Source organism: Gallus gallus, chromosome 1 (assembly GCF_016699485.2).
Source record: "Gallus gallus isolate bGalGal1 chromosome 1, bGalGal1.mat.broiler.GRCg7b, whole genome shotgun sequence".
Taxonomy (NCBI): Eukaryota; Metazoa; Chordata; class Aves; order Galliformes; family Phasianidae; genus Gallus; species Gallus gallus.
This window is the reverse complement of record NC_052532.1, coordinates 138252330-138266975: the sequence shown is the minus strand read 5'-3', so window position 1 is coordinate 138266975 and position 14646 is coordinate 138252330. Positions and strand designations below refer to the sequence as shown.

Genomic DNA, 14646 nt, shown 5'->3' with positions numbered 1-14646 from the left:
ATTTTGTCTCTCAAACGGTACTTGCACATTGTTTCAGTGCAGTTTTCCATCATTTTAGTCAGTAGAAATTTTCTACTGAGTTCTTTAGAGGACTTCCTCGATTTGCGTCATTCTTTAGATTTCTTCTAATAATTTTCTCACCTATGTTACTAATATTCAAGAAAGGTTGAAACTTCATCTCAGACGAGCAGAGGCCTTAGTAGCACAGAGCCTTGGATACGTTTCTTCCCTGAAACATTCCAAACTACTCCCATTAGATCTCCCCAGTGTATCTACTTGTCTGATCCAGGTGCTATTTGCACAGACTTGGGAAAAATGCAGCTTGCCCTGGTTAGATATTCTAGCATATGTGTAAAATAATTACATATCCCCCCAAAACTGTACTAACTTAAATCTTTTGACTGCTAATCAAAAGTGAATAAAAACTACTGAACTATTCTTGAATCTACATTGCTTAACTTTTATATCAACTAAATATATGAAGTTTCATATGATTTTGGTGTACTGTAGCCACAGCAGTAACACTTTGTCCTGCAATTTCAAGAGATGTGTTGTGAACAAGAAAGAGAAAGCGAGAGAGTGAGAGAAGACCCTCTCCAGAACAAGGAATTTTCACAGTCTGGCTGATGGTGATATAGCACAGGATACTCCCAAACTCTTCTGTCCAGCACTAAAATGCATAAAATCATGTTAGAAGCCAACTCTAATGAAGCTACCATTTTTATGAGTGGTATAAAACTGAGATCTGATTATTAGCACTCAATTAACACATTCTCATGACTTTGGCTACATGTAGGCTGACAAAACTCAATTTGAGTAATTATATTATAACTACAAAAAGATCTACATGCAGTTTCAGCAGGAATCAGAAGAAACTGCAAATGGCACCAACTCAAGAAAATCAGATTTAACTGTGGCGTAGAGGTGTTTTTGAGCTATGGCTGATGAAAGAACCGAGGAAAGAAAACCAGGCTATGCTGGGTTGACCTTGCTTAACCTTCTCAGAGAGAGTGAGAAAGAGTAACAGTGAAGTAATTCCAGCATAGTTCAAAGATCAGGCTAGCTCAGTAAGCCCAGCAGAAACAGCCAGTTCAAAACATGGTGTGAGGCATCACACTTCCTGTATCTAACATTAAGTTGAGATGAGACACGTTCAGTGGTTGAGGTTGCTATATCCTAGGAATAATTTCTTAAATGACCCATTTCTGACTGGAAATTCATCAACAGTAATTGTATCAGAATGATTTTACAAATAGAAATTGCAAAATGGTATTATTGCTGTAGATTTATGCAGTGTAATAGCTAAGTGGTTTGAGGAGATGGATACACTGAATCTCCCCCCATATAGGGGATGATTAGCAGCCTAGTAAAGTGCAGAGACATATTTTGTGCTTAAACTAAAAGCCAAATGAGCTCCTCTACTATTTTTATAAGTGAGTAATCACATCTATTTTTTAAAGTAGGGTTTCTATAGCAATTTCACCTTTTGGAGGTACAATCATTTTCAGTCTGTTGTGAAATACTGGTGGGCTACCTTAACAGTCGGCATGTAATTTCTTCAACAGGGGACCAAATTTAGCCTCAAGGTATATTTATAACTTGCACAGCTCTCTGGAGGTCTTTCTTTTGTAACAAAAGGTTGAATGTGGCCCAGAAACTTTAAAGTGTAAAGTATTCATCAACAGAATTCACAAGAATTGGAGAGTCGTCTGGTTCATATAATACTTAAACTCACATTTTTCTTTCTCCTCTTCAAGCAATTCATTCAAAACAATGTTTTATATCACATTTAATTTTCTGTTAAAATTAAGACAGATGTGTGTTCTGTTCTCACTGCACTTACATGTACTCTATAGATCTTAGTAGTCTTAATTACTAATTTTGTTTCTTTCTCTTGAATTGAACAGATTTCATTTTTACTGCCTCACACTCTATATTTTCCATGTCACAGACATAGAATTCTGATGTTATTTTTTGCATGTGTTTCCATACCATGCTTACTCCCATGGAGACAAAAAAGCCTCTCCCAGTCAAAGCAATAGAAAATGTTATCATGCCAGTTATCATGCCAAGTGAAATACAGAAATGCAAGTTTGTAGGTTGTAACTAAACCTGCAGAAGTAAACTGGCTACAGCTACAAAAAGACAAAAGTGAAAGTGGTTTCATATGATCTAAGGTTCCTTTTCTGTTCTGAACAGCTTATGGAATCAAGAGAATGTAAGAGATCAAAGATTATTAGATATCTGTGCTCCTTTATGATTATACAGAACCACAGTGAGGATGGCCTTGGTCTTACTGTAGCACTCTATAAGTACAATTTATTCCTGAAAACATCTCATTTGGTTATTTACATCTTGATAGCTCTACAACCTAGGCTTGTTAGAATTACTAGTTAGAGAAAAATCATTGTTGAAAAGAATGGTAATCATAATGAATGATTTCTTTATCTCTGAAATTCTGTCAGTGGAGTGCAGCACACCCTCTGCCACTACTCAATCAATATGTATGAAGAATAATACAATGAAGAGGGGTTTGTTAACATCAGATGAAGGAATATACCCAGAGGAATATGAGTTTCAGATTTACACTCCTGAACAAAGCAGAATTTCTATAGCATTTATTCTGAAAGCCAGACAAGTAACAAGCCCACTTGGGACCTAAGACAAAGACACTGAGCTAAGTGTAAGACTTATTTTACTATCTTTGTTTTGTTAAATAAAAAATTATTCTTGGATTTCATGTAAATTAATGATTACCAACCATCATTGGAAAGATATTTTCTTAAAGGATCCTTTGGGAATAAAGCAGTAATGCTATAATATACAGCTAATGACAGAACTGGAATAAATAAATTAAACATCAAACTCCAAGGCTAGGGTACCTCTGCTTTCAAGTTGAAAAATACTATTTTGGATATCTTGACATGTAATTAGAGTGTAAGCATTCCCATGTATATGCAACTAACTCCAAATTCAGGATGAACCAGCCAAAACAACTACACAGCCAGATACTCAAAATAAGTTAATAACATAGACATATACTTTATGCATGATGTGCAGGAATCTGCAAACAGGGCGAGAAATAGCCACTTAATTTGCAAAATAAAGCTGATGACACACACATATATTCCAGTTTTGTTTTGAAAACCTGAGCTGTGATCCCAATTATTTCTAATGTAGTTGCAATGATACCTCGTAGAAATGTATTATGTAGGATGTAAAGATCCATAAATGTCTCAGATAAAGGGTTTAAGATAGATGAAATTGAGTCAATTTTTAGAAAGATGTAATATTAAACTTAACACCAAGTACCAGACACTGTAATTAGCTTTTCGCTTAATATCAAAGCATACAGAGATAATTTTAGGGAGTAAGTTTCTTTCTACACATAGCAGGCATCATATCTGCCCTGCTAAAAAACACAGAGAAATTTGTTCTGTAAACTAATACACTGCTTAGGATTCCATTTAATTTCTGTTAAAATCTAAAAAGACTACTGGTCTTAAAGCTTAGATGAACAGAAGTGAAGCAAAACAAGATGAAGCAGACCGCCGACTAACAACAACAAAAAAAAGTCAATGTTCAATGCAAAAATCCCCTAAGCTCAGTTACACTTTGTTGATTTTTTTTTATCTCTGGTATGTCTGAAAAATTCAGATTTCACTAGATTCGGATAAAATTCAACAGTAGAATCAATAGCACTTTACAACATGAAGATATATCTTAAGACAACGTAGAGTTGATTTTCTGACGTCCATCCTCAACAAAACCAAGTGAGTCAGTCATGATTATTCCTATGCTGCATAATAGATCACCACAGATGTCAGCCATTTACTGGCACTGCCTCTCAACCCTTCCTTCTTTGAAGTGAAAAGAGCAACACTGGTGCTTGAAAATTATGCTCCAAGAAATTAACAAAGCCTGAATTTCAAAGAAGGAACAGGACAAGGAAGGGAAGGGGGGGAATGTTTCTTTTGGTTGAATTCATGTTTGCTTCTGGGAAAGAAAAATAACAAAACAATTTGAGTAATACCATGAACATTATTTACTCACAAAATATGCACTAATGAGGAAGACAAAGGAAAACTGAGTAGAGGGGTACTGGGGTAAATAATGCTAGTAGTTTAAAAAATGAGGAAATGAAGACTGAATTTATAAGAGGGCAGGGGAAAATGAAGTGAAATGTGAACGCACATTTGGCTAGAATATGTTGCATATTCAGTTGAGAAGGCTCAATCTTAAAAATAAAAAAATCATTGAAAAAAATTGCACATTAGTAAATATAAAGTAAAGGGGAAAAGAAAGAATGGCATGCAAGAAATAAAGTAAGCAAAGCAAAGAAGGTCAGAGAAGATTTAGAAGACTCTTTTGATGTTGAAATAATTCCGTGTTACATAGATGTAAAACTCAGAGAAGCAAGTTTAGACCTGTTTCTTTCTGCATCAGCTTTCTAGTAACCAGATGGTGTGTTTAGCTGTCAGACCTCACTGGAATGTAAGTAAATGGAATTGCCTCACTTCAGTCGGAACCTACAGATCTTGTCCTTAAAATAGTACCACTGGCTGCATATCAGATTTTCACAGTAGTATTGTATGACAACAGTTAAGAAACAAGCATTCACAGTTAAAGCTTTTCACAGACAGCTGAAGTATAAGTAAATGGTATTATGAAGCTGGAACTGATTGAAGTGTATAATTTTAACATTACTTACTAACACATAGTTAAAAACAAACAAACAAAAATGAAACAAACAGCAAAACACCTGTTTTCACTTTTACATTGTACTTTACCAATTCCTATTCACTTTTTGTACTAGACTGAATTCCAGCAGAATTCTATAACCTTGCCATAGCTTAAGCAAAACTTGACACTTCTGTTTTCAAGAATGTCTGACCGATGTATTTTCTCAACATGAGACACCGGAGAGGCCCCAGCCTTCCACGGAAATGCATTTTTGGAACATTAGAATTTACTTGAATTGTCCCATTTGGAATCATAAAAAAGGAGAAGAAATAAAAAACAGGGCAAATTTGTTTTTAAATCTTTTCATCTGAGTACAACAGTGGCTTAGAATTAAGATGCAATCAGTCCTTCACCCTGCGTAAGAAGGCAAAGGGGATAAAGAGAACAGAACTAACTAAAACAAAAGAACTTTCAAAGTGTTCTCAATGAAGTTGACTACACACATGAACTAAAAATGGTCAACAAAATCACTGTACAAATAAATTAGGTTTTCAGTTTTGTTTAGTTCTCTGGAATACAGAAATCTTAAAAGGCAGCTTATCTTATTATTTTGTTCAAGCTTCAAGTAAACTGTGAGATACTACAATTATCAGCTTAATGAAGGCAATACATGCTTGCAGGAAGTAGGAAATTCTTGCAAGATGTAAGAGAATATATATTCCAGGCTGCATATTTTGGAAGACAAAAGTCTTGTAAAGAATTCATCTTTTGGAAGAACAACACTCAGGACTTTCTGTGATGAAGGACTCTTGTGCTCAGAACAGAAAGAAAAAAATACCCTTAGGCATTCTGGGGAGAAAGAAGCTTAAAAACATCTCCAATTTTTGTATTTTGAGAAAAACAACAACAACAACAAAAACCCTGCAAATTATATTCTATTTGTGATTTAATATTTAGTGATACTGAACCTTATTTGAGATTCTGCATTGGTACAAATTGGTACAAACTGAAATTTGTATGGGCACTGTTGTTGGGTATTTTTTTTTTTTTTTCCCAGAGAGAGAACACAAATTAGTTGATTTAGCTTGGATACATGTTAACTTACATGAAGCAAAGTGTCAAGCATTGCATATATTACTAATAATGTGAAGAACAGGAAAAGAAAATGAATAAGTGATTTTCTAGTCTTTCCATATTTAGTCAAATTATTTATTTCTTATCATCCTTACATCCCTGTAAATTTGTACAGCTGCTCCAACCCTCCATCTCTCATCAAAACTTCTACCGAAGTTATTTTTGTCACCAGCTGCTGTAAGTATGTCTGTTCCCGTATATGGTGTTGTATCGATTTCACCTCTGAAGCATTTATACTTCTCATCTGGGACCACAGGAAAACTTCAAGAACATCAGAATTTTGTACAGATTATCTTCATTGATGGAGCAGTAAAAATCAGCTTCCTCAATTTTTTGGAAATTGGATTTAGAGCTGCACTTTCACACTGAGTCTTCTCCATTATCTCATTAGTTAGAAAATTGGTCAAACATGCCTGAAAAATCTTTAAATGTCAATGGACCTTTGCATGCTAATATACATAGCTTGTTCTATGTGTACCACTGCACTGTCTTGTATGTGTTCAAACACTTAAAATGCAGGCTTTTTGAAGAATGAGTGCACCTTCAAGATTAAAAAAAATACTAATGACTGCAGAAAATATTTTGTAAGTTTTTTTACAGCAATCTGAGATTTAACTCTAATTTCTTCAACTGTTATGCAAAGTGATTACAAAAAAAAAAAAAAAAAAAGAATGAAATTGTATTGGACATGAATTACAATTGAGCTTGGATACCTAAATGATGGGTAACTTCCTTTCAGCATGCTCCAGGCTTTGGGCAAGGAAAAAAATTCCAGGATAAAAAGGTAATAATTCCAGGATTAAAAAACCTGAAAATTAACATTTAAATAGCATTCATTGCAAAAAAAAAAAAAAAAAAAAGTATGTTGGAGTATGACAATGGCAAGATCATTAATTTCATATACTGATACTGCTTTTGAGAATCACCCATATATAGTCACCCAGTCTTTGACTTATCCTCTGTAAAACATCAGGTGCCCTTTCAAACTTCAAGGCCTTGGTTTTTGTGCAGATGAGCCTGCCCTGGCTCCTCTCTGTCCATTACACGGGATTGCCTAAATCCTGGAAATACCACTGGACTCTCACAATTTAAAGGAGGCAGAATAAAACTGTTTGAGAGTGAAAAATAAACAATACTTAAAGAAAAGTAAAAATGATAGTCTGCTACTATTTGCACGGATGAATTGCAAAGGAGATATGGCCAAGAAAAACCTCCCACCCATAGCTATGCAGCTGGCAGGGATAATAAGCCTAGACTCTCCTGTCACAGCTTTTCTTCCTTCCCATGCCCATACATCTACAATGGAAAAACGAAAGACAGCTGAGGAACCTGAGTGTGATCTTTACCTTCCATCTAAATTTAAATACAATGAATGCCACTCTTCTAATTGCCTGGAGCTTTATTCTGTCAATAAAGACAAACCTCAACAGTGAAGGTCATATATCCTAAACACTGGACTTCCTGGGGTGAGACTGAGAATTTTGGTACGATTACCTTATGGTGAAAGTGATCTTCAGCATACAAAGTCTAACCGCACTTTGGTAAGGTGATATAACGGGGCACATATGGAAATCATTACTCAAGCAGGACTAAGACCTGTGGGAAAATCTAATTAAACCCTTCCAGATTTAGCTATTTCATTCATAGTATTTAGATCCCACCGAATGTGTAAGAGAGGTCTAACACTTGTTTGGCTTTCCCACTAGTCATCAGGTACAGCTATCAGCAACAGGTAATTTACAAAGTAAACACATCAAAATGGTATTGCATAACCATGTTTGCATAAAAATCTATGCTAGGCTTTGTGGGGGTACTGTAAGTTTAAATTAAAGTAAATATCTATGAAGAAAAACATGATCTATCAGACATGAATAAAAGGAAAAAGAATTGCATATTAGAGGACTTGAATAGATCTAAAATGTTTCATTTTACAGTTCCATGGAACTGATTAAGAAATAACCTTCTCCTGTGAATTTGCCTTGCATCATTAGACTGCCACAGCTACATCTGTAAACAAACATCACAGACGTGAAAACCAGTTAAACAGTGCTCAAGATGAGTATTTCTCTCTGTTATTTTTAAATGAGAAAATGATCAACTGTGGCATCTGAAGATAAAAAAAAAAAAAAAAGGAAAAAAAAAGGAAGGAAGAAAGGGAAACACGTAATGTCATCCTGGTTTTCTATCAACAGCAGTTAGAAAATAAAGGCTAACTCCCAGGTTATGTTGAACTGGGCAATACTGGGGTTAGTGGCCACTCACTATCTTGAAATCTTGAGCTCTTGTGTGTAAGAGAAAAGTAGACTGAGGATCTATGTGGATGACCCCAGAATAGTCCCCATTTTGTTCACATTGTATACGCTCTTGTTAGAAAAGGGGTTTGAGAAACAAACAGAAAAGTCAAAGTTAAGTCTTGCACTTAGCATCTCATTCACCATCCTTTGCTGTTTTGTCAAAGTCCTTTGTGAAAAGAAAACTTTACCATTTAAGTGGGGGATGATTTCCTCAGTGATCAAGCAAAGAGTTCCTGATCAGTTTCAGTTCTAACAAGAAATTAAATCACTCCACTAAAATTGCATGAAATTAATGTAAAGTTTTCTCACTGACAGTGAATTGGGACCTGCACTGAAAACCTCTAAAAGAAAATCACTTCTGTGGCCTGATTTACAGCTATTGTGGCAAACAAATTTCACTGCTTTTAAGGAGTGGGAGAAACACAGGCAGGCAGAGCACACGCTGCAGTGTACATTCTGCTGTGGGAGAAGGGAAAACTTTACACACCTGGAAACAGCACAGTCTGAGCTACAAACACAAAATGTATTCCCTACCCAGAGTACAGTTTCTACATGAGTGTGTATATTTACATTTTCCCCAAGCTGAAGTTGCTAATTTTTACACGTACACCTTATTTACAAACAATATAATTAAACCTATACATGTTGGGTGGCAGAGATCTGACATTACAAGGGAGGACTGAAAACTGGCCCTTTATCAGTAACAATAATTGCAGTGCTGAGAGTATGGTATCAGTTTGCCTATCAGAAGCCACAACAATACAATTAATTAGGATAACAAGCAAACAAAAATGTTGACATCAAGTTGAACAATCTTTTTTGGAACAATTTTCTATAACTAAGTAGCCTTAAGCTACTTCCGGTTTCTAATATACATATAGAAATGTGACAACATGACTTTTAATGACAGTATATTTGAGTACTTACACCTATTACACAAAGATATTCTATTATTGCTATTTATACATTATAGCTTTGGGATACGAATGAAAATACGAAACCAATGATCCAAAATTATATAAGCAGATCTTTCAACTCTCTTCTGTAAGAACTTTCCCATATTATTTTCTTTTCTTTCTAATCATTCTGAGTAGCGCCCTTTCTTCACCAGACTTGAAGACCACTTATAAACTGAACTATCGGCATTGTCACCTCTCTGTTTCACTTTGGTTGCAAGAATCATCACTAAGGTAGTACATACCCTGTCTATGAGCCTAAACTTCATGTGTCTGAAGAGCAATGCTTATAGTAACGGGACAGTATCAGCACTCAGAGAAAAGAAAGACAGACAAAAGAACAAATCAAGAGTAAATGAATAAAATCTCTAACATCTCCTGTATTACATACAATCAGCAAAATAAAGTTCTGCAGCTCTTTTGAAACACACAAAGTAAACAGAAAATTTGGAAAATTCTATCTAAGATCTGCTGATAAAATCAGCTTCAGAATATAATGAATTCAGAGGTGTAGCTGTTAAGTAAAAAGCCTTGACTTGCCCTTTGGAGACTCTATCTGATATAGTTCCCTTGCTCAAGCTTGAAAAGTGATCTTACCTTTCGGAAATTGTTTCTATCCTTATCCATCATGATCCACGTGCAGACACAGCAGGAAACATACCCCTCCATACACACATTTATACAGCTCACTGAGCTATATTAGGCTCAAGAGAACGTGGCCCAGTCCCATTCATCACATGCTGCCCTAATGGTCATTATATTTGCAAGCACATGATTTGATGTTTCTGAGCTCAACATCCCTCCCAGGAAAGCATCAAGCACCGTGGAATTACAGCCTATTAAATTCCCCTCTTGGGGTGAAACCCCAGCCTTATTGAAACTCTCAGTGACTCTAAAGGGGAGGGATTTTCCCTTTATGTTATTTACATCAACTCTTAATTGAGGACTGTAAGTTGCTTTGCACTTGAACTGCCTCTTACATTTTGTAGCATCAAGTATAAACACAACCAGTATCAATTATATTAATTTGGTACTTTCCCTTAAAATGAGAATGTAAAATCAATGCTACATCTCATTTCCCTATTGCAATGGCTTAAGCAAATCACAAAAAAAAACTTGTAGTCTTAACAGACATCATTTATTAAGACTGACTAATCTTCTACCTAAATTTGCAACTTTAAACAATGTAAAGAGAACAGAAAGTATTTAAAAAGCCATTGGTTATGAACCACCTATAATTTCAGAAGGCTTATTATCTAATTAAAATTGCTGTAAGAGTCAAGATTGGACTTCTTTACAGAAAACATAACCAGTTCACCTATTGATGTTACCAGAACAATATGAGCTCATCAAAATTGGGCTAAGTCAGAAATCACGAACTGGTAACAGAAGCCAAATTCTGCCTTCCTGATTCATGTATGAGTTTGTCACAGTAGAAATTTCCCCCTTGTTTAACTCCATTAATTGAGAAAAATCTCAATCACTGAACTCTTACACGCAGGAGTCTAAGGAAAGAAATTCTTGGCTTGAACTCTTTTTGTTCATACAAGATAAAATCTACTCGATGAAGCCAAAGCAAAGCTTTATTGATAAAAAGCAGCTTTATGCAAATTTTCAGCTATAAATTACTTCTAAAGCTTTGGCACTTCAGTGTACAGACATATATTTAGAAATGCTATTTTATTCTTTTTGGATGCTTATCAGATATCTTATCAGATAAAGCTTTGTTCATGTGAATTTAATTATTCATGTTTTAGCTAAGCTCTTTCCTGTTAAACCTTCCTGCAAAATTACTTAAAACTTTTTTATTTTCTGAATAAACTGAGTAATTCCAAAAAACTTTTGCTAAAAGAGCGATAAAATAAAGATTAGAACCCTTTTGGTCTTTGAAAGATTAAAACCATAGAATTTAACACCCTCCTCCTCCTTTGAACTGGGTCATGTTTAGTATAGCAACTTAGCGTCAGGTTACTTCAAAGTAAGGGCATTATACTATCCTGTATAATATAAAATGTGTTAACAGATGAAAACATTACTTAACAACAGTAGCCTAAAGATTAGTGTTTAACACATGATCAGAATCAAGTAACAGTTTTTCTGCAAAAATGAATGCTGTATCTTTCTCTTTACAAGCCCAAACCGTAGCAGTACTACAGTAGTAGTAAGCAGTACTAAGTAGCTTAGAGATAGACAAGTTGAAAGAAAAGCCCACAGGAATAAGGCTCCAATATGAAAAACTCAAAGCACTCTTTTTAGGTTATTTTAACTACTGCTGGTCTTTTTACAGTTACAACTCTCATGATAAACATGCACACTTGAAGGGGAGGTTATTAATGACAACAAGGCTTCTCTCATTTCAGCCATATTTCTTAGGAACAACTGAGGAAAGACTGAAAAAAGAAAGGCAAATGATCTAACCCAGGAATATGCCTTTATTCCAAAAGAATCTGAATCAATAAATTTCAAAGTATCCCCAGACATTCCTGAAAAATTCAACAAGTTCTTATTATATTAAATATTTGGTGTATATTCAGACTTAGAGATACTACATTTAGATGTCTATATACAAATCTTTATAATTAAGCAGGATGTACAGTTTATGAATCCACAGACGTGGTTCTGTTCACCCTGAAACACGTATCCACTTGTAAATCTACACACAGTTCAATAGAGACTCAATCGCCTTTGAATGTCAGTGTGAGCCAAGACAATCAACTCACATGGAGACACAAAGACCTAATTTTACGTGTTGGATGTCAAACCCTATTCCTGGTTTCAAAGAAGTCAAAACTTCATTTTTGTTCTTCATAACAATATGAAGTAAACTGAATTTGCAGGTTATATGGTGAAATTTCACCAAAATCAACACATTCCAGAAGAAAAGTCTTATTTTATTGACGTAGCCTTTCCTGAAGACAAAATATTTCATCAGAAAAAGAGAGGAGAAAAGTAACCCTAGTCCACAGAAAATGGAAAAATAAAGAACTGAGAAGTTTTCTTCTTCTTCATTCTTTATGGCAATAATCCTAACAGACAAGACGTGCTCCACAATTAAACCCTTGTGGACATGTACTCAATAGTAAATAACTTTACAGATTATTGAAGATTTAGAATACAAATGTTAACAACTGGAGGAAGGATCTACCTCAACAGCTCAGAGGTGTTAAAATATGCAAAATATTAATACTAAATATCAAACTGTTTTCCTACCTGTGTGTAGACAAATTACTGAGGTACAGTGTGTATTTTTCTTCAGCAGACAGACCATCCATCATCAAGTAAAAAACATGAAAATTACTCTGGTTGAGAGGTTGCATAATGACACGAGACTTCTCCAACATGTATGTATAAATTCTAGCTGATTAAGAAACAAACAAATAAATTCAGTGTTATCTTGATTGCTCTACACTCATATACATTAAACCATTCAACACTGCAACACTGAAAAACAGAAAATATTGTATATAGCAGTTTGATGTATGTATGATATAAAAAATATTACCATTCATAGTATCATGATTTTCTATATAGAATTATATATACAATCCTAATTCTATTAAAATTCATTTCATTTTCTTAGGGAACCAGTTGCCATATTTGGCAAGATTTTCTAAGAGAAAAGCTATTAGTAATCTCACCCAAGTGTATCTATCTGAGAATTCCAAGCCCCCTCTTAATGAAGAAAGATGTAAGAAAGATTCAAGATGTCTTGGAAAAACAGTCCACGGATCCATTCCTTCTTTCTCTCTTGGCTTTCAAGAATGCTCATCTTAATAGTACAGATAAACCACTTAAGTTCTAGATGGCTACAACAAGACAACTTGGTCGTCAACAAGCTCACTAACCAGTACTTGGGAAAAGACGTATTTCAGAAGGGCTATGATGAGCTTGCCACATGAAAAGCCACGTGAATCAACACATCTGCAAGGAAGGGGAAGGAGGAAGAACTCAACCATGACTTGGCTATGGAAATGCTGCTTATAGGATCACACATAACTCCATGCTCTCTAAAGTTTTTGAAAGAGGCACCTCCGATAAGGATGCAGTACACTACACTGCAACTTAATGCTTTTCAATCCCTGCAATACAGCACAGCTTTTACAGGGTATTAGTGAGAACTTCTATCCTGGAAAAAGTTGTTAAGTTTAGAGGTTAAAACGCACTTCTCAGCAAAGAGGGAGCTATATTTTTGAAACAATGCAAACATAGAAGTGTATTAAATCATATCTTCCAATGGTATGGATGACGACCAACTCTACAAGCAGTTGCTGCATGCTCCATAATACAAATACTGGCATGTGCATCCAGTAGCATTTTTTTCCCCCTTTTTTTGAAGAAAACTGGGATTAAGCATAAAATAGCACTCAGTTATTCAGTGCAGTCAAAAATGCTGCATTTCTAGGTATATCCAGAATTGCAACTTCAAACGCCCAAGGGACTGGAATTTTGAAGGCAGAGTTGGAGTTTTAAGATTTCTAAAGATGGGAAGCACTGAAATATCTTTTATTCTTCTTGTATCTTTTTTCTTACAGAAGTAACCCTACCATCAACTAATTTTAAAAGAGGCCATTACTAATCCTCAATCACTTTTCCTTCTGTGCAAATATCTTCACTAAGGCTTTCATAACCACCACTCAGATGTTTTCAGCATTCACTGGTTAATAAAAGCAAGAAAAAATATATTGGAAGTCATCTGATTAATTAATACATTTAACTTTAATGATAGGCAACATCACTTATTTAGATTACACAGATTAATTCAGCACTTTCCAGCTACTTCAAGTCACCCACTTAAATAAGGCTAAATACTGTTCATCTCAGTTAGCATCTCCAGCAGTAGGAATAGCTGTTAAGAACTGACAAATTTTCTGATCAGCAAGAATCATCTTAATGAAACTAAATTAACTCAGAAAGAAAATTATCACAGCCTTCCTATAAAGAAAAATGATATGTTATTTAATCTATGTGAAATAAAACAGAAAAATAATGGAGTTCTAGAGCAAAGTCTGTTGTGTTTGTGCAATGTCTGCTATACTTACAGGTACAAGGGAACTTGCACTTCTTCTAACAAATCAGTCGATCTACTGAGTAGCTGCAGTCAGCAAGCAGACCCTGTACTGAAAGTGTGGCCAGTGAAATCTTCCAGCTATGCATTCTTTGAAACTACACTGCTTTCTCAAAAACTTTGCTGCTAAACACAGCCACTGCTAAAGAAAAAAATAACATTCAAAAGTTCCTAGACGAAATGTGGTACAAAAATTCATCAGAGAACGTACTTGGCTGCAGTCTTTCTTACATCAAAAAAAGGAAAATCATGTTTTAAACTCTTTTTTTAATTGATCAAAAATGTTTGCAACAAACACAGGCCAAAATTCATTCTGCCTCTTTTTACAAATCAAATTTTTACATCCTTCCATTTCAGGACAACTTAAAAAAACAAACCAAACAAACAAATAAGAACTTATCCTTTCAAATAGTGAAGATGAGAAAAGCAAGTCTGGAAAATCTGGAGAACAAGTTCCTCAGACTTGATCTTCTTTTCCTAACCTTTTTTGGTTGTTTGAGGAAACACAGAGAGG

At 35.0% G+C, this 14646-nt stretch overlaps 1 protein-coding gene across 3 annotated transcripts in view; it reads right to left on the bottom strand.

The window, feature by feature from the left end:
- MYO16 (myosin XVI) overlaps window positions 1-14646 on the bottom strand; it is a 366647-nt gene that overhangs the window by 142127 nt on the left and 209874 nt on the right. For all 3 annotated transcript variants that reach the window (XM_004938536.5, XM_040662650.2, XM_416950.8), the window contains exon 16: window positions 12278-12425. In XM_004938536.5, coding sequence (XP_004938593.2) covers window positions 12278-12425 — 148 coding nt within the window. The remainder of the gene's footprint in view (window positions 1-12277; window positions 12426-14646) is intronic.